The following is a 22,850-nucleotide window of genomic DNA, read 5'->3' as shown; positions in this document are numbered from 1 at the left end:
ATTTCAGAAGCTCAGTTGCGTCAATGATCCAGACCACAGGCGGTATGACACGGCAGAATAGCAATCGAAAGGGCCACGGAGGGTCCACCTCCAATTGCAATCAACACGGTTGATTTTCTCAGTATCTTTTGACTGTCCTCACTTATGGATTACCCTTCAGATCGATTGAAACTATACTAGAGGCGCCAATATCGAAGCCTCCGCGACCGAATCGTGTGGGCTTGAAGCTGAACCCCACAATGCCTCAGCCTACAGCGGGACAGCGAGCACGACGGCAGACTGCACCTTCAGGTCCGCCAAAAGAATTCAAAGTTCAGATGTCAGAGATAGCGGAAGTGCTACCGGAGGGTATTGAGTCTATAACGGATGTCAAGAATGAACTCGATTTTGTACAGTGGTATAGCGAGATTGAAAATGACCTCTTGGAGAGCAGTTATGACGAGTACCAGTACGCAGAGAACAGTTCCGATGTTCTTACGATGCGCTGCTGTTTTCCATGCTAACTCACTCACGTTGCTAGATCTTGTCTTCAGGAGCTTCAAACGTCAAAGTCACACCTGGACGCTCTTTTGTCTGACACATCGTCCACGCTCGACCTCCTTCGTAGCCTCTCCGAATCCTTCAAGGCCGTGGAAGCTCAAACATCGAATTTCCGGAAGCAATGCGAGGGCATCCTATCTGCCCAAAAACGTGACACAGAGCTAGCAGAGAAAATACAAGAGAACATCCAATACTATGAGTTCCTGGACCCCGCTTCAAGGCGACTCAACGCTCCTGGGGCTGGAAATGCTGTTCGTAGCCAAGATTTCTCAGATATGCTCAGGCGGCTGGACGAGTGCCTGGATTACATGGAGACGCATGTGAGTATTGCAGTCGTGCCCTGGATTGACGAGTCGACTAACTCTTTCCCAGCCTGAGCAAAAGGAAGCTAGTGTGTATCGATCCAGATACAGGCTGCTTATGACACGAGCTCTCACCTTGATTCGAGTACATTTCGTTTCGGCACTTCGAGATATACATACCAGTGTTTCGAAAAAAATCGCAGACCAACAGCAGAACGAAGCTACTATGTCGGCCCTATTGTATGCCAAGTTTCGTGTTGGTGCTCCTGAATTGAAACAAATTGGCCTTGAGATACAGAAGAGAGCTGTGCCACCGTTGGATCCTGAACAGGGAACTGAAGCGGAATATCAGAGTCTTCTCAATGAACTTCACACGAATTTTTCTGCTACTCGTGGCAAATTGATCATACCCTTAGTACGAAAAAAGCTCTATGACATTGCACACGCCCCGAGTACATCGAAGGATTTGGTTGCTTTCGCCCGTGCCAGCATCAGCTACGTTCGTGGTGTTTGTTTGGATGAGTTTGAACTGTGGGGTGAATGGTTTCACGGCCAAGCGGGTTTGTACGACTTCCTCGAGACAATCTGCGAGCCTCTGTATGACCATCTGAGGCCTCGCATTATTCATGAGGACAAGATCGTAAATCTCTGTCAACTCTGCACCCTCTTACAGACCCGCTTTCTGCTTGACCAGGATGAGGAGGTGGAGCAGACGGATGCTAATCAACTCGACTTCTTCGTACTGATACAACCCGCCTTAGAGGATGTGCAAACTCGTCTCGTATTCCGCGCGCAAGCCTTCCTGCGTGATGAGATCGAACGGTTTAAGCCGCGCCCGGAGGACCTTGATTACCCTGCACGCAATAAGGGAGTCTCGATTACCGTTACCGAGAATCAGATTTCCGGAAAGAAAGTGGCACCCGCCAATACCTTGGCACATTTGGCGAAGACAACGAGGCAATCAGATAGTGACCCCAACGCCATATCGGAGCAGGACTCCAAGTGGGATTTTGAGGTCCAGGCTGCCCTGAGTGGCTGGTATCCAACATTACGTAAAGCCATCTGGCTTCTCAGCCGAATATACCGTCTCGTAAATGTATGAACGCCTCCTGCGAACCCACAAATGCCGTATTGAAGCTAACTGATTCCTTGAACAGTCTACTGTTTTCGACGACCTGGCTCATCAGATCGTTCACCAGACGACCCTCTCTTTGCACCAGGCGAGCGCTCAAATCTCAAGCAAATCCACTGCAGACGGAAAGCTCTTCTTAATGAGCCATCTCTTGATCCTGAAGCAACAAATTGTCGCATTCGACATCGAGTACGTAGCGCCAGAAGTGTCGTTCGATTTCTCCGGCATCACCAATACCTTCTGGGAGCTCCGTGAAAGAGGCGGCCTCTTCAACCCCCGCAACCTCATGCGCCTCGTCGGCCATGGTCTACTCCCACGCGTCGTCGAGAATATGCTCGATGCAAAGGTAGAGCTTGACGGGCGGCTCCGAACCGTGATCAACGATTTCATTAACGAGTTCGCAACAAAGATGACCGCCTCTTTACCCGCAAAGTTCATCGATAGGCGGAATCTGCAGCAAGGAGAACTAATTTATCCGACATGCCAGAATATCGAGAAGGAAGTCCCCAACTTACGAAAAATACTCGGTGACTATCTTGACGATCCCCGGATGAAAGAGACTCTTGTTGGTGCAGTACAAGACCGCGTCATCCAGATTTACGAGGACTTTTTCGACAGATATACATCGTCTGAACGGAGCAAGGGACATTCTGTCTCCAAGAAGGGGAAGGGCCGCGAGGACGCCGTGTGGGATGTGGGGAGTTTCGCAGAGTGGTGTGAAAATATCTTCCGAGTCGGCATCCCTGAGCAAGATGACGAAGGATTACCTAGTGGGAGTTTGAGCCGGAGCGGGAGTCCAGGGAGCTAGACATGGATAATCCTGGCTGTTGTTCCTATCTGTCACTTTATGAAGATGTATATACAGAAGGGCCTTCGTACATAATCTAAGCAAATATCTTGGTCCTTTCGATTAGTAAGTTTTGCATGACTGTTACAATGGTAAAGCGGAGAGCGAGGTCAATTCGCTGATATCATACATATATTGACATTGGCAGTACTCCATGGACGCCGAAGACATCGAGATGTTTTGTAGTTGTGACTTTTGCGCATATCCATACTAATGTCATATACAGCACGCAGCAAACGTGCCAATTGAACTCAGACGAGGGGTATGATGCAGCAGGAAATACAAGCACCGCTAAAAAGACGACAAATATGTACATGCGCGTTGTTAGAAGATGGGAGGAATCAGCGACGAATGTATATGGGGTTTAAAGCACATGGCGAATCTTGGCATAGAGTTCGGTGTCGAGGAAGTTGTAGTTGGGATCTTCCTCGCAGAACGGGTGACGCGTCAACAGTGTCTGCGCAGTTGGACGTTCGGACGAATCCCTGTATGGTCTGTGAGTACGAAAAGGCAAGCTTAAAAGCGACGTGTGGGGCGGCTTACACAGTGAAACAGTCATACATAAACGCCAGCGCTGCAGGACTGATGGTCATGGAAACGTCGTCTGGAATCGGAGGTGCTTGACTCAAGCTTCCAAGCTTAAAAATGGCACCGATCGCCTCTTCTTTGCTCCATGGCCGGCGCCCAGCAAACATCTCGAGTACCACACAGCCCAGAGACCAGATATCGACCTTGGCGCTGTAGCCTTGACCCTGTGACTGTATGACCTCAGGTGCCATCCAGAAAACGGACCCTTGCATTGAGTTCGACGAGTCGTTCCCGTAGATGTCATCCGTCTTCTTCGATATACCGAAGTCAGAAATCTTGCAGGTGCCGTCGAGATCGAGAAGGATGTTGTCCGCCTTCAAGTCACGATGCAATATTCCCTGGTCATGAAGGTATGCTAGCCCGCTCAAGGTTTGACGAGTCAGGGATTTGACAACACTCTCCTCGAATTTACCATGCTTCCGGAGGCAGCTACCAATGGAACCACCTGAAATATATTCAAGATAGATTGAAATGGAGAATTCGCCGCGCTCACATCCAAGATATTGCACTATGTTCGGGTGTTCAAGGTGCTGCATCGTGTCGATTTCTTGATCCATAGCGGCGACCATCTCCTTAACCCGGTCTGTATCTTGCCCAGCAAGTCTTGGGTTGATCTCAACTTGTTTTACGGCCAAGACTTCACCATTGTCAGCATTGATGCCCAGGTAGACTCTTCCGTATGTCCCCTTGCCAATCAGCTGGCCGCGGATAATGCGGAAAGTAGGCTGTCGCTGAGGTACCCCCGATGGTGTGTTGTTCTGAGGAATCGGGTCGAGTTGGCTGAGACGACTGCCAGGCTTTGGCTTGATTTGCATAATCTTTGCTCCGAACATTTTGGTGCTCTTACGCCGAAGAATCTCACCGGACTTCTGGTTTCCAGTATGGATGCTGCGACTTCGGCTAGCTTGGTTGGCGCCCTTGGCGACCTCTCGGATTGACTTTCCTCGAGTAAGTCCCCCTCCTGACCGGTTGATGTTACGACGAGCTACAACATCTCCACCTTGTGGTTTGAGAGTTGGCTCGTTAGAGCCCAGCGTATCTCCTGCGTTGGCATTCATCTCTCCGGTGTAAGATGAGCTGGGCTGGTTTTCCTTCTTGTGCAAATCATTCTCAGGCGGGGCCCTGTTTGCGGGGGATGACGGAGGAGATACCCCTTGTCCATCAAGGTAAGGTGCGTCAAGGTCGATATCAGGGAAGAAATCGTCTAGATTGTCGATGACGCCCTCAACTGGCGGTCTGCTTGCCCATATATCGCCTCGAGCAAACGAGTCTCTCCGCGGCGTCGGCCTCTCGTCTTCAGGTGAAGCGGCCATGAGGAAAGAAGCCCCTTCCCGACCCCCAGAATCACCGTTGGCATCGGCAAAACTTTCGCGCGTGGCACTAGGGGACCTGAAACTCACGGACAGACCTTTGCGGAGTCTGGACTCAGTATTCACCGTTAGCGCCGGTTTTTCTGTCCTCTTCTGGGCCTCCGAAGTCCCAGAGCCAGAATCATTCTCTTTTGTGGATGCTTTATTATTTGACAGCGGTATCGCAAATAGACCATCGTCCGAATCTTCATCGGAATCATCCTGTGGCCTGGGCGAGCGTTGGAAGGAGACTTCAGTCTCCTCGAAATCGAACTCGGGGCCATAGGACTTGCGGGATTGTAAGGTGGGTTTTGGTATTTCAGGAGCAGTGCTCTTGGTATGACGATGTTCCGCAGGGTTGCCTGGGTTGTCGAGACTTTCCTTCTCCGGGGAGGACTGAGGGGCACTCTTCGTGTTGCCTGGAGCAGCAAGTCAGTTATTATAACAGGAAGGAAAGAAACGAAAGATGATAAGTCCGGATTGCAAAATGCCTTACCTTGCGTTGGAGAACCGAAGCTTCCAAAGTTAGTTTGTTTACCGCCCGCGCTTGTTGGAGTTGGCACGGAGGGAGCTGGTGTCCCAATCGCGCTGGTCATTCTACCCATGCTAGCCAACACTGCCCCGAGACCATGTGTCTGCACAGCTGGCTGAGCTCTCGGACGGTCTCCGTCTTTCTTCCTCAGAGAATTGATCCTGGTTAACGTATAGGACTCCTGTGGGGCCGAAGGAGGTTTGCGGAGAGGAACTAAAGTATCGGCCTTCTTGTCTTCGTAAGGGGATACACGGCGCTCATCGAAATCAATGACGCCTGCACGTCTATACCCTGTTTCTCCGTAAGAGTCGTTTCTCGGTTGTGGTGGCCCTTTCGAGCTTAGATACGCCTTTTGTTTCCGTTCTACCTCGCGCTTATGTTCCTCGTGACGAGCCAGTAGATCTGCCTTGTCTGGTTCAGGCGAGATTCCCACCTGCTGATCTCCCTCTACTGGGGACATTCCCTCCGTATGTTGTGGGGCGTCACGGGCCGGAAATTTCGCAGCAGGAGTCTTGGGCTGTTGTGGGCGTATTCCTAGCTGCGGAGAGGCAGGCCCCGTTTGAGGTTGCGGAGGAATTCTACTGAGGGCTTCGTCATCCAATGGTTTCCTGGGTAGATGATGGGTAGGAGACGCCGTATGCTTGTCTGGAAGCGGCACACCCAGACCGGCGAAGTTCGGAACGTGGTTTGGTACCGGCTGCAAGTGCGTTCCACGTACAAACAGCTTCAAAGAGCCAATGGAGTCGGATTTGGTGCGACGACAGAGAGCGAGCATCGTATCGTTGAGTGGTTCCTCATGGTCACTTTGTCCTGGCTCGGTCAAGAAGATCTGTGCGCTGGCCCAGTCGGCAATTCCGAGGTTATGGCAGATAGCAGCGCGCAGCGTCTCCACCGAGTCCATGTCAGTAATGTCCACTAGACGGTAATTCCACCCATCTAAAGTTACAAAGCTCCATTTCTTTCCTTTCTGAGCCGGTTTCCCTCTCAGCCGTTCATGGTCGGACATAGAAGCAGACGATGGACGCTCCCCCAACGACATGTCGCTGGCATTAAAACTTGGTTTGGTGTAAGGAAGATGTGGCCCATTCTGGCGCAGATTCACAGGGCTTGTAGGAGACTCCAGATTGGGTTCCTCGGGGGACGGATGAGTGGAATCACCACCTTTTGACCTCTTTTTCAAAAAATTGAAGATTCCCTTATGTTCTTTCGGATACGAGGAAGAGGTTTCTCCTGTCCACTGTCGGCTGCACATCTCTTGCGGGGACGGGCGTATCGTTTCCTGGCCCTTGCGGGATTCGTAGTATCGACGACCCATCGTTGAGTCGGAGCTGTTACCACGCGAGTGCTCATATTTGACACTCAAATCGCCTGTTGACGACGACGACAGACCTTGATTCAAGGTAGCGTGCTGCGTCGCCGGACTGCCACTTTTGGGGCTATCTTCATACGATCGAAAAGGGGCTACCAAATTGCCGTTGTCACTGGACATGGATGGGCTCTGCCGACGATGGTCAACCCCAAGGCCAACTAATACCGATCGCGAGAAGTCTGATCGAGACGATATACCGTCCGTCTGGCTGAAATCTGATGAAGCAATATCGTGAGTGGTCGGGATGGGCAATGTGACGGAGCGCATTTGGACACTGTGTCTATGGGGCTGAGCGAGCTGAGGTGCTCTGAGGTTGGGGCTATTTTCAATCGTCCCTGAATGCGGGCCAGCAGACTGAGGCTCATGAGATAACTTAGGTGAGGTATCCGGCGCCCCTTCAGATGGGGCTTGGGATTCACGACGTTTCTGAGCAGGGATCCCGACGTCAAAGCTATCGTCATCGTGAATCTGCCTAATAAGTCGACGCATGCGTTTGCCTTCCCCAAGCTCACGTTCCTTGTCCCATCCTGTTCCGCTAGCTTCGCATTCTTTGGCTAGCTGGGGGAAAACTTCGTTGTGCATTTTGTTGAAGTTGCCCCGACCATTGGCCCCATGACCTATGTCGAGGAAATCAGCTCCCTCGATTTGCAAAGTCTTGAACGTTTCTTGCCAATCTCTCGAGAAACCATTTTTCGCAAGCCATAGCAGCACTCGATCAAGTGGCCACTGAACAGCAGCCTCGCTGGGTGACATGCCGCCAAGCAACGTGTTACTATTGTTTTGGCGATGACTAGGAGACTTTGTCGGCTCGTTTGTTTGGCCTGTCTGAGACTGATGGTTCTGAGCAGTCGCACCAGGAAGGGAAGAAGCCACGGATTCCTGCGCATTGTCATGCAAAGCCAAAGAAGAGGGCATTGTACGGGCTGATGGGGTAGGTGGTACGGTTCCATCACGCTTGTATGCTGAACCATCTCCGCCCGAGCTTTCGTATAAATGGTGCACGGGTCCTCTTATCCTATCGCTCCCGGACATGGTTCCATAAGCCTCATACGAAGGCCGCGTGTGAGCATCAAACCCAGGAATCCCGACGCCGGCACCGAAAGTGTTACTTCCTGGGACATAAGTCGCAGATGTAATCGGACCGTCGGCATTGGGGACTGAGAAACTCGTTTGACGGCCGTATGCTTGGTTTGTCGGTACCATTGGAGGCGGCGGGGGAGGTGGGAGAAACCCTTGAGATAGCGCTTGCCTAGCCCAATTATGCTGCCATCCGAGATTGTTCTGCTGCTGCAACTGGGAGTTTGCGAGCTTCGATGCGCCATATCCAGGGCCTGGAGGGGGGCCCGGGGGTGGTCCCGGAGGCGGAGGTGGCATCACACCTTGAGGTTGCGTAGGCAGATGTCGAGGTGGTGGCGGTGGTAGCGACAGCATATGGGACTGAGATGGTTGTGTCGCAGAAGGAGGTGGAGGGGCAGGTATGTACGTTTGCTGCCTTTGGCCATCCATGATGGGCAGCGTCGTGGTCTGCTTATACCGTTATGTCCAAGCCACTTGTCAAGAAGTGTAGAAATGTACCGATAGATCGCACAGGATTACGTAGCCACTGAGCTCTCGTGTGTACTGTCTCCTTATGCCTCTGGTGTGTGGTCCTAAAACGAGCCTCGAAATCTCATGCCTTCGCAGGGTAGACCTTGGACTTAATCAGACATCAGACGTATATTGCGTTCCTAGACAGGTGATTCGAAGATGTGATTGTCGTTATCGCAATTGCATTTGAGCTTGTCGAATAGTTTTGGAAACGATGGTGCTGGACAATAAACAAGCATGACCCCATACAACAGTCAAGATCTCATTTCACACCTCGCAAATCCCTTCGTCTTATGAAGAAATATGTGGGCAGTATGCGATTGAATAAAGCAGTCGACGATCCAAGTTTTTAGTGATCGTGGGATGGACCAGGAGGGGGTTCAAGAATCGTGAGCTGATTGTACGATTAAAAGGCGTAACGGAAGCCCAGCCTATGTAAACTTTGAATCGACTTGCTGCCCCGACGTTGAGCAACCAAAATGTCAGAATTGGTCTCCAGAAACCTTTCCTCGATAGCAGGTAGAGCTTTCTGCGTACTTTGGAATCGGCAGGGGGAGGGGAAGCAAATGCCGCGGAAGGTAGATGACAAGGGAAAACATACCATGAACAATCGAGAAAATGACACTGAGACAGGAGATAGATAGCAGGTCTTGGCAGTCACTATTAGATAACTAAAAGAAAAGGTTTTTGACATGACTATGGAGTATGTGAGACGGACCGAAAGGACTCGACATAGTTCAATAATAAGAAAGAATCCTTCCATTCAATGTGAGGTCCAGCCCAAGGTTTCATTCATGGGGATCGTTGATGCGCTGGATGCCTGGGCACCTTGATGCCTTGTCCATCACGTGGTGGCCCAGTGATAAGTCTAGGTCCTCTTTCCGACTCGTTCATTCGCTGCACCTAAGGTAAGGTAAGTAAGGTAAGGTAGATCGGTAGGGTAAGGTAGTGACCTGTAAAGTATCTATTTGTCCATATTTACCGTTTGTTTCTCCGTCGCGCATGCCCTAGGACGCCTGGTTTGGCTTCTCCATTTGCAATCAATTTGGGGGAGGAACTTGAAAGGGATTTGTCTCACTATGGGGATGGGAGTCCCGACTTACGGACACTTTCCGTGACGGCGTTGTCCGAGTACATTTATCTGCGGTTTTCCTTCTGGAGTCTTACAGCCGATCTCAATGCCTCAGGCCCTCAGCCCTACAGTCCACTCGCATTCCCATTACACAATTGGAACCATCCTTGGGTCAACCAGGTACTTTTCTACACTGTCAGAATAGATTCGTCCTCTCGCGTAACGATCAATTAAATAATTTTTGACTCATTAATGGCTAGTATCAGGCCAAACCCCAACAGTATCAATCATTCTACATATCCCACCGTCAATATTTCGACCTTTTCTCAAGACTCGTATACAGACAATCTATTTGTTGCGCGAGGCTGCTGCTTCAGCTGTCAACTTCAGAGCTGATGGTGCATCTTCCCGCGGCATGTATAGCTCCACCAACTACAACACTGATCAGTATCCCGAAAAACTCGGGTGATTGGAGACATATTGCTTACCTGCAGGAACGGCGCTGAAGCGAATTCTGTGTTCTCGAAAAGCTTGATCATGTCGTCTTTGGTCTTAACTCGATAACCCTTATAATCCTTTCCTGCTCCGAATGCCACCGGAAGGCTCTTGTAGTCCCACTGCTGGATGTCATTGTAGCTCGCTTCCCATCCATGGATGTACCGTTCAATGGTATATCCTTCATTACAGATGACGAAACTGATTGTTCATTAGCACAGCATTAAACTTGAAATTGCATTGCCTGCGGCACTCACATGATGGGGTTGAGCTTGTTCCTGATCATGGTGCTGATCTCCTGCAAAGTGAGCTGAATGCTTCCATCTCCGACAAAGAGAATAGTTCGACGATTGCCCTGCTCTTTGGCGGCCAGTGCGGCTCCCTGGCAAGCTCCCACTGAGTAACCAATGCTACCCCAGAGTACTTGACTGATTGCGGTGACACCTGCAGGGAACCTCGTTTCCCAGATGCCAAAGTTTGCAGTGCCAGTCTCTGTGATGACGATGTCGTTCTCCTTCAGCCACTGGCCAATCTTGGGCCAGAACCATCTGTGCGTGATTGGCTGATCCCCCGACTTCGGCTCATCGTCGGGCAAATTGTTGCTGAGGTGTGGCACCGGCTGGGCATTGACACGCCCCAACTTCTGAATGACCTTTCTCAAGACCCCTTTCATGTTGATGTCTGGATACTCGGAGTATCGCACTCGCACGTATGTACTGTGGAAATCGATGGTATTCAACTGACCAATGCGGTAGGTGAAACCAGCCGTGTTGAAGTCCGACTTGATCGCGCCTATGCTAAGAATCAGATCGGAAGACTCCACCTGTTCTCGCACACCAGTGTTGGAGCCGTCTCCAGCGTAAACACCGCCGTAGTTTTTGTGCGTTTCGTCGACTGCTCCTTTGCCCATTGGCGCAACGAAAGTTGGCAGGCCGGAGGCCTCCATAAGATCATGAACTTCTTGTAGCACTTTGTGACGGATGGCGCAAGCATCGACCAAGATAACCGGTCTTTGGGCTGCGTGAAGATACTTGAGAACAACATCCACCACGTAGTCTTCCTTTTCAGGGTCATTAGCTGGCAAAGAAAGGTCAATCGGGGTATTCAGTCGTTCTCCCTCAATCTTCTTAGTGACCATATCGGTCGGCAGAGTGATATAGACTGGTCGGCTTCGGATCCAGCATTCTCGGATAGCATTGTCAATGAGTGTCGCTACTTCGTGGGTATCATTCAGGCGTCCGACAGTCGTAGAGACACCGGCATTCATTCTTGCAAAGACATTGTAGTCCCCATTGCCCAGAGTGTGGTGAAGCAGCATTCCGTCCCTCTGAGACCTGGTGTGTGGCTGGCCAACGATATGGACAATGGGTACGAACTCGGAGTATGCACCAGCAATGGCATTGATCGCCGACAGCTCACCAACGCCAAAAGTCGTTATCAATGCACTGATTCCGTTCACCCGGGCATACCCGTCGGCGGCGTAACCTGTTATAATAAGTCAATGTATCAGGCACTGCGTCATCTTGCTCGAACCAGTTGCTTTGAATCAGTTACGCCGCACTACGTACCTGCATTGAGCTCGTTACAGTTTCCTACCCAGTGAAGACCACATTTTGGCAGATAGTCCAACGCCGCAAGGTTATAGTCACCTGAAGGGATATGGTCAACGCAAGATTCTCGAACAGGGACTCCCAATTAAAGAGGATCGCTCACCAGGTACACCATGCACTGAGCGAATTCCAACCTCATGGAGACGCCGAAATAGATACTCAGCAACATCAACAGGCTTGCGAAGCTCCCTTGTAGCAATGTCAGTGGCCATCATGAAGTGTTGGTTGAACAATGAGGATATAGTGTATGGTGAGCTGTGAAAGTGAACCGAAATGTCCGAAGCAGGGGGCAAGGTCGAAGATATAAAATACCTCGTAAGAGCACCTGATGTTGTGCCATCTTCCAGGGTGTTGGGGTGTCGTCATAAGCATAACGTGATGTCATGCGGTTGTTGGATCTAGCTGAGATGGGACCATGAGATGAGTGTTGCTCCACAGTGTTTTGAACGATGCATTTGCGACCTTCACTCTAGATACGGCAATATAAGGAGCCGATATCTCCCTGGGTTACAGTGTTCCTGAAATCATTTTTTCTGGGTTAAAACCGTTGAACTTCCATCTTGGTACACCATAAAAGCTTGGTGGTTGTATAAGAGCCCGTTCTCCAGCCCGCAGCCCGCAGCCCGAGTCCAGCATAACATGATAAGTTGATCATCCCACTAGTCCCACCACCCGCTAAGCCAATTATGGAATTCTGGACTTTTTGAGATAGAACCCCTCTAAAGCTCTGGGGTTTTCAGTTCACCAATGACTGGATCGAAGTGCAGACCTAGGTAGATAACCACTCGCAGTGCAATAAGACCTTGGAAGGTGCTGGCTCCTTGATTCCCACTGGATAAATTACCAGAAGAGGAAATATACCGACACGGCTTTGTACTCATCAGCACATCTTTCCTGTCACTACGGTACTTTCCACCACTACTTTGATATCACCGTGAATGGCTGCAACGGAAAAGCGAGTCATGCCTGATAACACAACTGATCAATCCAGCAAGAGAAGAAAGGTCTGCTCCCATCTGACGATCTCTATGAGAGATTTTCATATTTGTTATTCTGACAAATTTTCCGTCAATGTCAATGATTCTTATATCTTTTCTCGCTAACGCAACCACAGGGAGGCGGCAAATGGCAGAAACAGCAAAATAACAAGGCAATAATTGAGAGCGGCGATTGGGGGGTTTTCGTAACTTGTGATATGGGCAGAGAAAGCAAGTGCATTGCAGAAGCTCTGGATCTCTTCTCTCAGGTTAGTATGATAACAAGATCAGCTCTTCTTATTGCACTATACGACTCTTCCCAATCTGATGCACGGTATCTATCAGAGCGTTGAGTCAGCAAGCAGCAACGCCGGAGGCGAAGACTCAGGCTCAGACGAGGATGAAGGCGACATTGAGGCGCAAATCAGGAAAGAAATTGAAAGCTTGAAGCCCAGGTCCGCCAAACCACGCCAATTTCAAGCCATTAGAATGGAGATGCCCTGCGGTTCGTCATCGCACCACTTGGGCCTTTATCATAGCATGACATTACGCTGATCCTTATCTTAACAGTGACTTTCATACGATTTGATAAGTCGATAGATCCTGAGAAATTAGTTCACGACGTCTGTCTTGATGCCCACGCAAATCCCGAGAAGAAGAGATGTCGATGGGTCCAGCGGATGACCCCTGTCCGATCAATTCGAAAAACCCTCAGTGTCGATCTAGAAGCGTTCGCAAAAGAGATTCTGAAGCCTCACTTTCACTCCGGAGGACCTCCGAAGAAGGTGCGTCTTTGCGTTCTCTTGGGCTGCATTACTTGCGTTGTCTGAATTGGTGTGCTGATATTAGTCAATTTTAAACAGTATGCTATTCGGCCTACAATAAGGGGCAACAATAAATTCGACAGGGATAGTGTGATCAAAACAATTGCAGATGTCGTAGGCCCCGAACATCCAGTTGATCTCAAGAATTACGATTTGATCATCCTTGTCCATCTTATCCAGGTGAGTTGCCTTATATGAAGGCTGGCCCGATAGATGATGCTGTGTATCATTCCACTAATCGTAATCAACTCGACCAGAACGTAGTCGGGATAAGCGTTGCCGGTAGTGATTACGATAAACTGAAAAGATACAACCTGGCAGAGTTATACACTCCGACTCCGAAGCCTCAGGCTCCTGATAATTCGGGAGTCTGAAAAAGGGTGTATCGAATGTTCATTGCCTCTTCAAATCTCTGTGACATCGCAGACAGCGAGGCTTGGACCTGTCAAAATATAGAATTTGGCTTATCCCAAACATGAGGCCACAACGCTCGAATTAGCATCAAGGATCAACTACTTTGGGCCAGGCCAATTAAGCCAAATTACCATTCAAGAGAGGAAAATGAAGGAAAGTGCGGAGCTTTTCTATGGATTAACTGGGCCTGTTGATTGCAGCCTTCCATATTGGCGCAAGCTTAGCAATCACACTTTCCGCTTTGATGGACTTCTAGAACTTGTCAGCTTAGCTTGGGATTTGACTGGAATGACATAACACAACTGCGGAATAGGACCCCCCGTATTCTTTAGCCACGATCCATCATCTTTGACAATTGTACGAAGTACCGAGGAATCACTGAGAGTTGCATACTGTCAGTCCACGAAGTAAAAGAAGGAATACGAGCGGTTTCTTGATTCGTTTCCTCATAACAAGTGGCTGGGACTGAACACGCGTATTTACTCAATGGCCAAAGTACCTATGGGGCCCTCTGAAATATGGGTTCGAAAAAGTAAGCGAATATCCCCATCTTCTTTCCATGGTTGAAATACGCATTCTCCCACTACGCTCTGGTCTTGTGCTTTATCCCTTTCGGCAAAGCAGACGTCTGATTGGCTCAAATATAGTAACCTACATTGCGCCTTTCTCAGAGCGGGAGACTTAGGCGAGACCCAGTTTACCCTGTCACTCCTGTGGTGTGGATCTACTCTGGCGGAGCTCACTATGAGAGTAACTGCTCTGAAGTGACGCTACGTTTCCGGCTCTGGAACGCAATTGATGCCAGAGGGTCAGGGTCTTTGCTTCATGTCTCGTCTAGCAGCGCTCCCTTTTCGGGCATTGCTCCATGGACTCCTAACGGCATACAGTTATGATTTGCTCTCCAGGTAATATTGCCGTTACGTGGAAGCGGGAATACAATGAATCATCCAACCATCAGACCTTGGGTGCCGTTTCAAATTGACCTCGATGCTTTGGTAGCATTGCCTGAGCCACGATTGAACCAATGATGATTCGACATTGAAAGATCTGCACGCTCTGTATCCTAGAGTCATTGGGGTGTGCTCTGGACACCTTTGTTTTGCACTTTTTCCTATAGCTGCCATCTTGAGACAATATTCGTCCGGTCATCTTGCTCCCTTCGAACTCAGAATGTGTCAAGCAAGTATAAAAAGACACCAGTGTCTTATTCATGATCAATAGAACCAAAATCCACAACTATGTCTCCGGCCCGAGATTTGGCACTCATCGGATTGGAAGTCCCCAACAAACTCAGCGTCGTCCTTGGGCATATTCTGCCCTCTACGGTGTACGTGAGAAGTGTTCAATGTTTGGAGGGCCATCTTCATTCCCACCGCCTAATATCATTATCGAATGGGGCCCGAATACTTTTGAAATGCTCACCAAGGCCAACTACGCGTTTGCTTCGGCGAGAACAGTTCCTGCTTGGGACAGAAGCACGTGTACTTCGCCTACTACGACAGAGTGCAGTTCCATGCGTTCCCTCGCTCCTCTATTACGACCCGCAGGACACCCTACTAGGGTCCGCCTTTCTCGTGCGTCAGTATATCCACGGCTCAACGTTACAGGAACTGGAAAGTCAACTTACCATTGAAGATCGCCGAGAGCTCGACCGGCAGTTGGGGCTTCTCATGAACATGATCGGTCAACACGCCGCTAACTCATTCGGAACTCTGGAACAGGTGGCTTTGGGTTCAGGGACAAGATCATGGCGAGAAGCCTTCCTTGTACACTTCGAAAGCATCCTTCGCGACTCGGAAGATGTCTTTGTCCATCTTCCCTATGCGGAGATTCGTCATCAGGTCTGTCGACTGTCTCCAGTCTTAGATGAGATCACATTACCACGACTGGTGATATGCGACTTTGGTCGGCCCTCGGCCGTGCTGCTGGATCCTGTTTCGAAACAGTTGGCTGGGATTGTAGGGTTTGACAGCGCTCTCTGGGGTGACGTCTACATGGGAGAGATCTTTGAAGACCCGTCGCCTGCTGTGCTGGATGGATTCGCATCGCGTGACATTGACTGTGAGCCGGACTTGATCCGTCAATTACTGTATGATGGAACCCTGTCCTTCTCATTAAAGACGATGAAATCCTAATTGTCATCTTCTAGATATGCATGTTACCGTTCGATTCACAACATCACCATTCAATACTATCGGGAGAGAAACTCGGCAGCCGAAACCGAAGCACGACGACGGCTAACCAGGATATTAACAAAAATGGCTGCAATTGATGTCGTCGAGACTCATGTGGATGTTTAGTCGGCCGCAATTGCGCAAAACAGACTCACAGCAGACTATATGCTATGTGATCACCATCTTAAACACAGGCTGCAGATTTAGACAACATGGTACCTCTCTATGCCTTGAACTTATATCTTCCCGTCACACCATGTACATAGAATATAAGCATATGATTTACTTCATTGAAGACCCATATCTGCTCTAGCAGTGAATCACTCAGGACAATACACAGAGGTGTTCATCTTATATCAACCCATTTCATCGTTCATGATGTTAGGAGTACACAGATGGCTATGGTGACGTTGCCCCTCCAAACTGGAAATTCCATTTTTATCTATATCAGTGACTAACAAGTAGCAAATACAGACACTGGACTATCCATGACAACTTCTTGCTCCATTTAAACCCTACTCATCTTTTCTAAGTCTGTTGTCTGCCTGTGATAACAGCCAAGACCGGGGCAACAGCAGGCAACAAACAACGAGAGATGATGTCGTCAGGTGAAATTCAGAAATTCCGTGGTAAAAACTGCACTATCCCCAACTGGGCGTCCTCTCCTCGGTGGGGCGCGTCCACTCCGCACCCTTTCAAGGAGGGTATCATCATTTTCTGGATAGATCATGCTCCTTGGTCATTCTTTTCTGCTTTCTCTGCACTATTCTTGTATTCGTGCGCAGAGCCCTTGACTCCTTCAAGATGGCACACTTCCTACGGGGGAAACAAACAGGAATACAGAAAGATTTCTCCGATGGTCTCTCACCAGATCTCTTCAACGTCGATGATGTATGTCTTGGCTGCCCTAGGCACCGATATTTTCCAATTTGAGCTATCCTGTTGACCTCAATTATACTTGCAGTACGCCCGGTGCGGTGTGAACTCGCAAATAAGTGTGCTTGCATACGATCCAGTCCAGTCTCTTCTGGCCGTAGGTACCAGCGACACCCAGTTTGGCAGTGGGCAGATCTATGTGTTTGGACAGCGCAGGGTCTCCGCCGTCTTTTCGTTGCCGCGGAAGGCATCGGCCAAATTCCTCCAGTTCTGCGCCGACAAGTTGATCAGCGTCGACTCGAAGAGCGAAATCACTATTTTCTCGCTGGAGACCCAGAAAGCGCTGGTTTCGTACGCCCCGCCGAGCCATGCCACGGCCCTATTGACAGATCCTAGTCTGGACTATGCCTTCATCGGTCTACAGAATGGTGAGTGATATGAGGCACTTCTTATGAATATTTGTGCTAAGCGCTCTTGGCAGGGGACATTATTGCCTACGACTTGGATCGGGAGTCCCTGACACCATTTAGAGTACCTAATCTCTGGGCCGAGCGCAATCCCCGGGCGCGACTGTGCCCAGTCCTTTCTCTGGCCTTTTCGCCTCGGGATATTGGCAAGATTTTGGTCGGATATCCCGAAGGGGCCGTCACTTTCACCTTCAAACAGAATGTCGCTCAGAAGTACTTCCAATATGAAATACCTCCGGGTGCAGTTGGGGGCAATTCCGAGATACCCTCCCAGGATACACGCAGACCCAAGTTGACCAGAGCGCTGTGGCATCCTAACGGTATCTTTGTTCTGACCGTTCATGACGACAACAGCCTGGTGTTTTGGGATTCGAAGGATGGGCGCAAGATCCTCGCCCGGACGATGGAGAATACACATATTGACGAACCTGGCGCCAGCCCAAACCGACGGTTTTCAACGGCTGAAGCCATTTTCAGAGACCCAATCACTCAGGTTGCATGGTGTGTTAAAGCCAACGGAGAGGACAGCGGCCTTCTTATTGCAGGTGGTCGGCCTAAGGCTGAGAGTAACAAGGGTCTGACCTTCATAGACTTTGGAGCAACTCCAAACTATCAAACTTCAACATGGCCAATGATCACTAATTATTTTGAAAACCCAAAACAAGTTCAGAATATTCCAGCACCTCCTGGCGCGGAAGTCATCGACTTTTGCCTCATTCCCCGTTCCTCGCCATTCTATGCTGGCGCCCATGACCCCATCGCTATGATTACGCTTCTTTCTTCGGGAGAACTCATCACTCTAAGCTTTCCTAGTGGTCATTCCATCACACCTACGAACATGATTCACCCCTTCCTCTCATTCGTGCATCCTTTTGTCACCAAATGCACGATGACGCCTATTGACCGTTCCGCCTGGCTGGGCCTTCGGGAACGGAGATCACAAGGCCCGAAATTCGTGATCGGCGGTGCAGAAGGCAAAAGGGCGCTGAAACGATTCGAGAATCGTAACATCATTACCACCGCTCACGCGGACGGAACCATACGTCTCTGGGATGTAGGCCATGACGATGAGATCGAAAACGCGGATGTCATCCAAGTAGACTTGGCCCGCGCTGTTGGGCGTGTCGCTAATGTGGAAGTCACTGAAATGTCTGTCAGCGGGTCTACAGGCGAACTCTCAGTTGGATTGAAGAGCGGCGAGGTTGTGGTTTTTAGATGGGGTAGTAATGGAAATTTTGGCCATGAGGAGCCTCCAGGCACAAATGCAGGAGCCGGAAAGTTAACTCGAATCACGCACCGAGCCGATCCCGGGCTGAAACAAGGCATGCTTCCGCTCACTCTTCTGAATATGCAACAGGGGCCCGTGACTGCTGTGAAGCATAGCCATGTGGGTTTCGTTGCTGCCGGTTTTCAAAACGGCAGCTTTGTCATCATGGACTTGCGCGGGCCAGCAGTCATCCATACTGCCCAGGTATCCGATTTTGCGAAGACCAGCAAACGTGGAAGCTTTCTCAAGCACCGCGCTACTGAAAGCACAGCTCCGGAGTGGCCCACAAGCATTGAGTTTGGTGTGTTGACCCTGGAGGGTGAAGGTAAGATCTATCCTCTTGAGCTATGGGTGCAGGCTGATACTGATCGTTTATAGATTATTCAAGCATCTGCTGCTTTGTAGGCACCAACAGAGGCAACTTGGCAACCTTCAAGATCCTGCCCGGAGATGATGGGGCTTACATGGGTCAATTCGCCGGCGTAACTCAGCTCGATGACAAGGTTTTGAATATCATACCCATTGATGCGGATCAGGGTACCCCCGCGCTAGCCACAGCAAGCATAGTTGCAGGCCTCAGAACTGGCGCCAAAGTTAACGGAGTCGTCATTGCTGTTACTGTTTCCGGTTGCAGGATTTTTAAACCTGCAACATCCAAGGGCGCGCACAAGTCCTGGGATGATTATCTTTGCGATGCCGCGGCCGTTGTGAAGACAGAAGGCCGTGGTTACAGCCTCGTTGGACTATTCGGCGATGGTAATGCTAGGGCTTTTTCTATCCCTGGACTTAAGGAAATAGGCTGCACCAGTATCCATCAAATTGCCGACATGAGACGTCTCTCGGACTCGACTGTCTGTCCTGACGGTAGTGTTCTGACCTGGACAGGTCCCTCGGAAGTAGCCGTGTTCAGTGTTTGGGGCTCTGGAACCGGACTGTATGGACCTCTGTCCCTTGATCCTGTCTTTGTTCAACGGAAAGAACGACCTGCTAACAAACATGATAGACGATCATCGGACTGTCGACTCTTCAACCCACAGGCAGCCATTCCTGCACGTCCTACGATTACGAACTTGCAATGGATCTCCGGCACACAATATGTGTCCCCGGCCGACATGGATCTTCTGAGTATGTGCATTCGTTGCAGTTGCGATAACAAGTCTAGATAGCTATACTGACATTTTCGCCACTACAGTCGGGGGTCCAGACCGGCCTCCATCAAAACGAATGCAGGAACAGATGCGACTAGAAGACCAAGAGCGGCGCCGACTCGCACGAGAGGGGAGAACCGGTTCCAATCTATCACAGGCATCGACGGGAAGTCAAGAGGGCTATTGGTCTTACATGACTCGTCAAGTCCAAGAACGAACGGAGCGACTAGGCATTGCTGGTGAGAGTTTGGACCGACTGGAAGAAAACAGCAGCAATTGGGCCCGAGACGTCAATAAATACGTGCAGAACCAGAAGAAAAAGGCCATTCTCGGCGGTAAGTTTTGGTAGCCTTTGAAGTATTGCGCGAGTCTGCTAACGGGATGGACTAGCACTGGGGTCCAAATTTGGATTGTGATGTTATGCTCTCATGAAGTCGTAGGACAGTTTCCGCACTTTTATGCCGCTTTGGTTTCTTACAACTAAATACCCAATTTACGACGCTTGTTCGGGCTATGACCACACTACAGATAAGCTCAGTTTATGCGTTGCAGATATTGGATGAGCGAAATTCAGAGCCTCCATCAGCACAATACTAGCACGGTAGATCTTCAGAAAGATCCAACATTGGCTATGTATCAACCTTGCCAAGCTAATGTCGCTCCCCTAGATCCAATATTCGTGAGGAAGATACCTAATCCGCCACCTCTTCTCATATTCCTTCCAGAGCTCCTGCAAATCCAGTCTGTATTGGTTCTTGGCTTCCTTTGAGCATGCAAGCGATGCAGTTCCAGCGTAATCGTCGCAGGATGCAGTCTATTATTCTGCACAAGATCAATCATCGTATTTAGTTCGCCGAGTCTCACCATCAACGCCCGATGCAATTTTCTCGACCGGTGCTTGTCTGCTGTCAGGTGGTAGTGTCGGCAGAGGCAGGCGAAGTTTCCATTGTTTGAAGTGAGGTCTTCGGGCGATTTGCTGATCCGATGTTTGCAGGAGAATCGGGGCATTGTAGCCCACTTCAGTGGCTATTGAGTGCTGCAGCCGAACTCTTCCTGAAGTCTAGATGGGGTAGCGGATTGCCTCTGAGCCGTGTATTATCTGTAGGCACTTATTCTGATATGATGGTCAAATGAAGAGGCGAAGATCGATGTGGTGCTAATCTACAGAAGTGAAGCATAGAAGGATACAACGGGTTATTTATATGACTGTCTACAAAGAAGGCTGGATTGGGGATAAAGTCAACAAGCGGCTATGCCATCATGCTCTGAGACAGATATTGGAGCTATTCAAGCAGCGGATCGCAATCTTTGAGCTGCTCCATTAAACAGTGATGATTGTGGTAAAGTGACTGCTATAGGCCTAGATGACAACGCTGAGCTTATTTGCTTTCTCCAACGCCCAGGGGGTTGATGAGTGTGTTTGGAGACTGGTATTACCTCTTTGATTAGGTCCAAAGCTAGGAAGCAGATTGTTCGCAGTGCAGTCCGCTTTACTGTACACAGACTAAAAGGTGAATACCATTGCTTGAGATGTTCTACTTTTGAGACTGGTGTGAAGAGAATTGGCGCAGTGCTATCGCCCAACTCAGTATCCGGACAGTGGTCAGACATCGAGAGCGAATACCTTGCATACAGAGTTGCTGTGGGGACAGTAATGTCGCCAGGGCCACAGCAATCCTGCAGAAACTATGTCCATAACAGAAAAGGAATGTATAACGATAAACGGTGAGTATGCATATCCCTGGCTTGGTCCTTGCTTGAGTACGGTGTCCGAATTAAGAAAGATGTGGTGTGATATGTTTTCTCATATTATGTGGTTTCTATATCATGTAAATAAATGCTGCAAGATCAGAGAACATGGCCCAGGCGAATAGCTTCGGTCGTCGTAAGCGTTGTAACACAATCGTAAAATCATGCAAAAATGAGGATATTCCACAAATGAGCGGTAAACTGCGAGGTGTTTAGTGCACCATGATGTCCTGCTGTTGATGATGCCCGCTGGCGGCGTTGGTATCTTTCGATTCGGTGTCATCGCCCATCTCTACATCTTCATCACGATCTCCACCCTCATCCTCGTCAAGGTCATCCTCTTCATCGTCACTTTCATCCTCTATATCTTCACTCTCCGCGTCGGAGAGGTCTTCTTCCTCGTCGTCCTTGCCAGCAGTTTCCTCAGCCCCTTCCATCTCGTGGTCACCGCCCTTGGCGGCCTCTCTTTCAGCCTCTTCGAGCTCTCTGATCAGCGCAGCCTCGAGTTCGGCTTCTTCAGCGCCGTAAGCAGCGCCGTCGTCTTCCAGATCCGCTTCAGGTTGGTCAGGTGGGTATTCGGCTGGAGCATCCTCCTCAGAATCCCTGAAATAGAAAGAGTAAATTAAGGTCGTTGCGCTTAGGAAGGAGGGGAATGCCTTACCACTTGATAGCGAACCTGGTCACTCTCGGCTTCTCAGCAAGAATATTTCGGCGGATTCGTTCAATTATAGGCTTGGCGGGAGGGTCCTGGGTGAGCTCTTCCGAGTCGTATTCATTGTTCACGTAGTATCCAACACGGACAAATTCTCTGCCGTCATAGCTGCATGTGAGAAGGATCACAGTGACACCGAGAATTTCCGAAGTAGGGATTCGCTTCAGGTCCGGAGCATCGGCCTCGAAAAGGAACTTGTTGACGCCAACGGGGATGGGTCCGACAAGAAGAGAGTCGAGTTCTTGGTCATATTCAGAACTACTCAGGTCAGCACAGCAAACCTGCATTTGTATGCTGGCAGCTTTGACTTACGATGTAGCAGAGCCGACGTAAGTGAGTTTCCATTCCAAGTCTGGCAACTCGGTTGTTAGTGAATCTGACCTCGGCTGTAAAGAACATCTTGAGTATGTTACCTTTCTGGAGTTGTTCGAGACACTCAAAGGTGATCTCGAATTGATACGGAGCCAGGAAAGGGGCGGGATTGTTAACAATCTTGACACCGAGAAGGGAGACCACGGACATGGTGATTGATATGTGGTAGCGTTAGATGAAGCCAGGAAATCTTTTTGCTGCAGGATAATGCGCCTCTGAGAGAACGGGATATGGGAAACGCACGAGGCGATAGGTGTACAATAAGTGAAAACTATTTAACAAGGAGAAGTCGGAAAGATATAATAAACACAGTTTCCATCGAGGGGTGATAAATCATGCAAGTCGCAACTCCCAACCGAAAGGAGGAAGTAATTACCCGACGCGCTGCCCTCGCGTCCCTCATCTCTGTCGCGCCTCACCGCCCAATCACGTGACTCTACCGCAATG

The 22,850-nt window shown here is 49.7% G+C and overlaps 7 protein-coding genes across 7 annotated transcripts; 4 read left to right on the top strand and 3 right to left on the bottom strand.

The window, feature by feature from the left end:
- Window positions 1–50: 50 nt before the first annotated feature.
- On the top strand, window positions 51–2,782 carry AFUA_3G11090 (Golgi transport complex subunit COG3; the record flags this gene model as incomplete). The annotated part of the gene is made up of 4 exons (XM_077804422.1): window positions 51–448; window positions 521–860; window positions 913–1,938; window positions 2,000–2,782. The coding sequence occupies exons 1-4, from the start codon at window positions 240–242 to the stop codon at window positions 2,780–2,782; spliced, it is 2,358 nt and encodes a 785-aa protein (XP_077660573.1). The 5' UTR covers window positions 51–239.
- Window positions 2,783–3,185: 403 nt separating this feature from the next.
- Window positions 3,186–9,037, bottom strand: bck1 (uncharacterized protein; the record flags this gene model as incomplete). The annotated part of the gene is made up of 4 exons (XM_077804421.1): window positions 8,235–9,037; window positions 5,255–8,183; window positions 3,365–5,177; window positions 3,186–3,306 (listed from the first exon to the last, which is right to left on the bottom strand). Exons 2-4 carry the CDS (start codon window positions 8,163–8,165, stop codon window positions 3,186–3,188), a joined length of 4,845 nt encoding a protein of 1,614 aa, XP_077660572.1. The 5' UTR covers window positions 8,166–8,183; window positions 8,235–9,037.
- A 629-nt stretch (window positions 9,038–9,666) lies between these two features.
- On the bottom strand, window positions 9,667–11,635 carry pdcA (alpha-keto acid decarboxylase family protein; the record flags this gene model as incomplete). The annotated part of the gene is made up of 5 exons (XM_749419.1): window positions 9,667–9,750; window positions 9,807–10,014; window positions 10,071–11,298; window positions 11,382–11,462; window positions 11,527–11,635. 5 exons carry the CDS (start codon window positions 11,633–11,635, stop codon window positions 9,667–9,669), a joined length of 1,710 nt encoding a protein of 569 aa, XP_754512.1.
- A 238-nt stretch (window positions 11,636–11,873) lies between these two features.
- Window positions 11,874–13,994, top strand: AFUA_3G11060 (THUMP domain-containing protein). Its single transcript, XM_077804420.1, has 6 exons — window positions 11,874–12,427; window positions 12,538–12,669; window positions 12,746–12,905; window positions 12,971–13,185; window positions 13,264–13,404; window positions 13,482–13,994. The coding sequence occupies exons 1-6, from the start codon at window positions 12,362–12,364 to the stop codon at window positions 13,596–13,598; spliced, it is 831 nt and encodes a 276-aa protein (XP_077660571.1). The 5' UTR covers window positions 11,874–12,361; the 3' UTR covers window positions 13,599–13,994.
- A 335-nt stretch (window positions 13,995–14,329) lies between these two features.
- On the top strand, window positions 14,330–16,092 carry AFUA_3G11050 (phosphotransferase family protein). Its single transcript, XM_077804419.1, has 2 exons — window positions 14,330–15,727; window positions 15,788–16,092. The coding sequence occupies exons 1-2, from the start codon at window positions 14,877–14,879 to the stop codon at window positions 15,936–15,938; spliced, it is 1,002 nt and encodes a 333-aa protein (XP_077660570.1). The 5' UTR covers window positions 14,330–14,876; the 3' UTR covers window positions 15,939–16,092.
- A 338-nt stretch (window positions 16,093–16,430) lies between these two features.
- AFUA_3G11040 (uncharacterized protein) lies at window positions 16,431–21,198 on the top strand. Its single transcript, XM_077804418.1, has 8 exons — window positions 16,431–16,703; window positions 16,777–17,116; window positions 17,170–18,747; window positions 18,801–19,356; window positions 19,426–19,547; window positions 19,615–19,905; window positions 19,961–20,171; window positions 20,239–21,198. Exons 1-7 carry the CDS (start codon window positions 16,617–16,619, stop codon window positions 19,984–19,986), a joined length of 3,000 nt encoding a protein of 999 aa, XP_077660569.1. The 5' UTR covers window positions 16,431–16,616; the 3' UTR covers window positions 19,987–20,171; window positions 20,239–21,198.
- A 159-nt stretch (window positions 21,199–21,357) lies between these two features.
- Window positions 21,358–22,796, bottom strand: asf1 (nucleosome assembly factor ASF1). The gene is made up of 4 exons (XM_749423.2): window positions 22,445–22,796; window positions 22,344–22,383; window positions 21,981–22,289; window positions 21,358–21,922 (listed from the first exon to the last, which is right to left on the bottom strand). The coding sequence occupies exons 1-4, from the start codon at window positions 22,551–22,553 to the stop codon at window positions 21,532–21,534; spliced, it is 849 nt and encodes a 282-aa protein (XP_754516.1). The 5' UTR covers window positions 22,554–22,796; the 3' UTR covers window positions 21,358–21,531.
- Between the last annotated feature and the right edge of the window lie 54 nt (window positions 22,797–22,850).

This window comes from Aspergillus fumigatus, chromosome 3 (assembly GCF_000002655.1).
Source record: "Aspergillus fumigatus Af293 chromosome 3, whole genome shotgun sequence".
NCBI lineage: Eukaryota > Fungi > Ascomycota > Eurotiomycetes > Eurotiales > Aspergillaceae > Aspergillus > Aspergillus fumigatus.
Note: the sequence above shows the minus strand (reverse complement) of the source record. Positions and strands in the feature narration are given on the sequence as shown.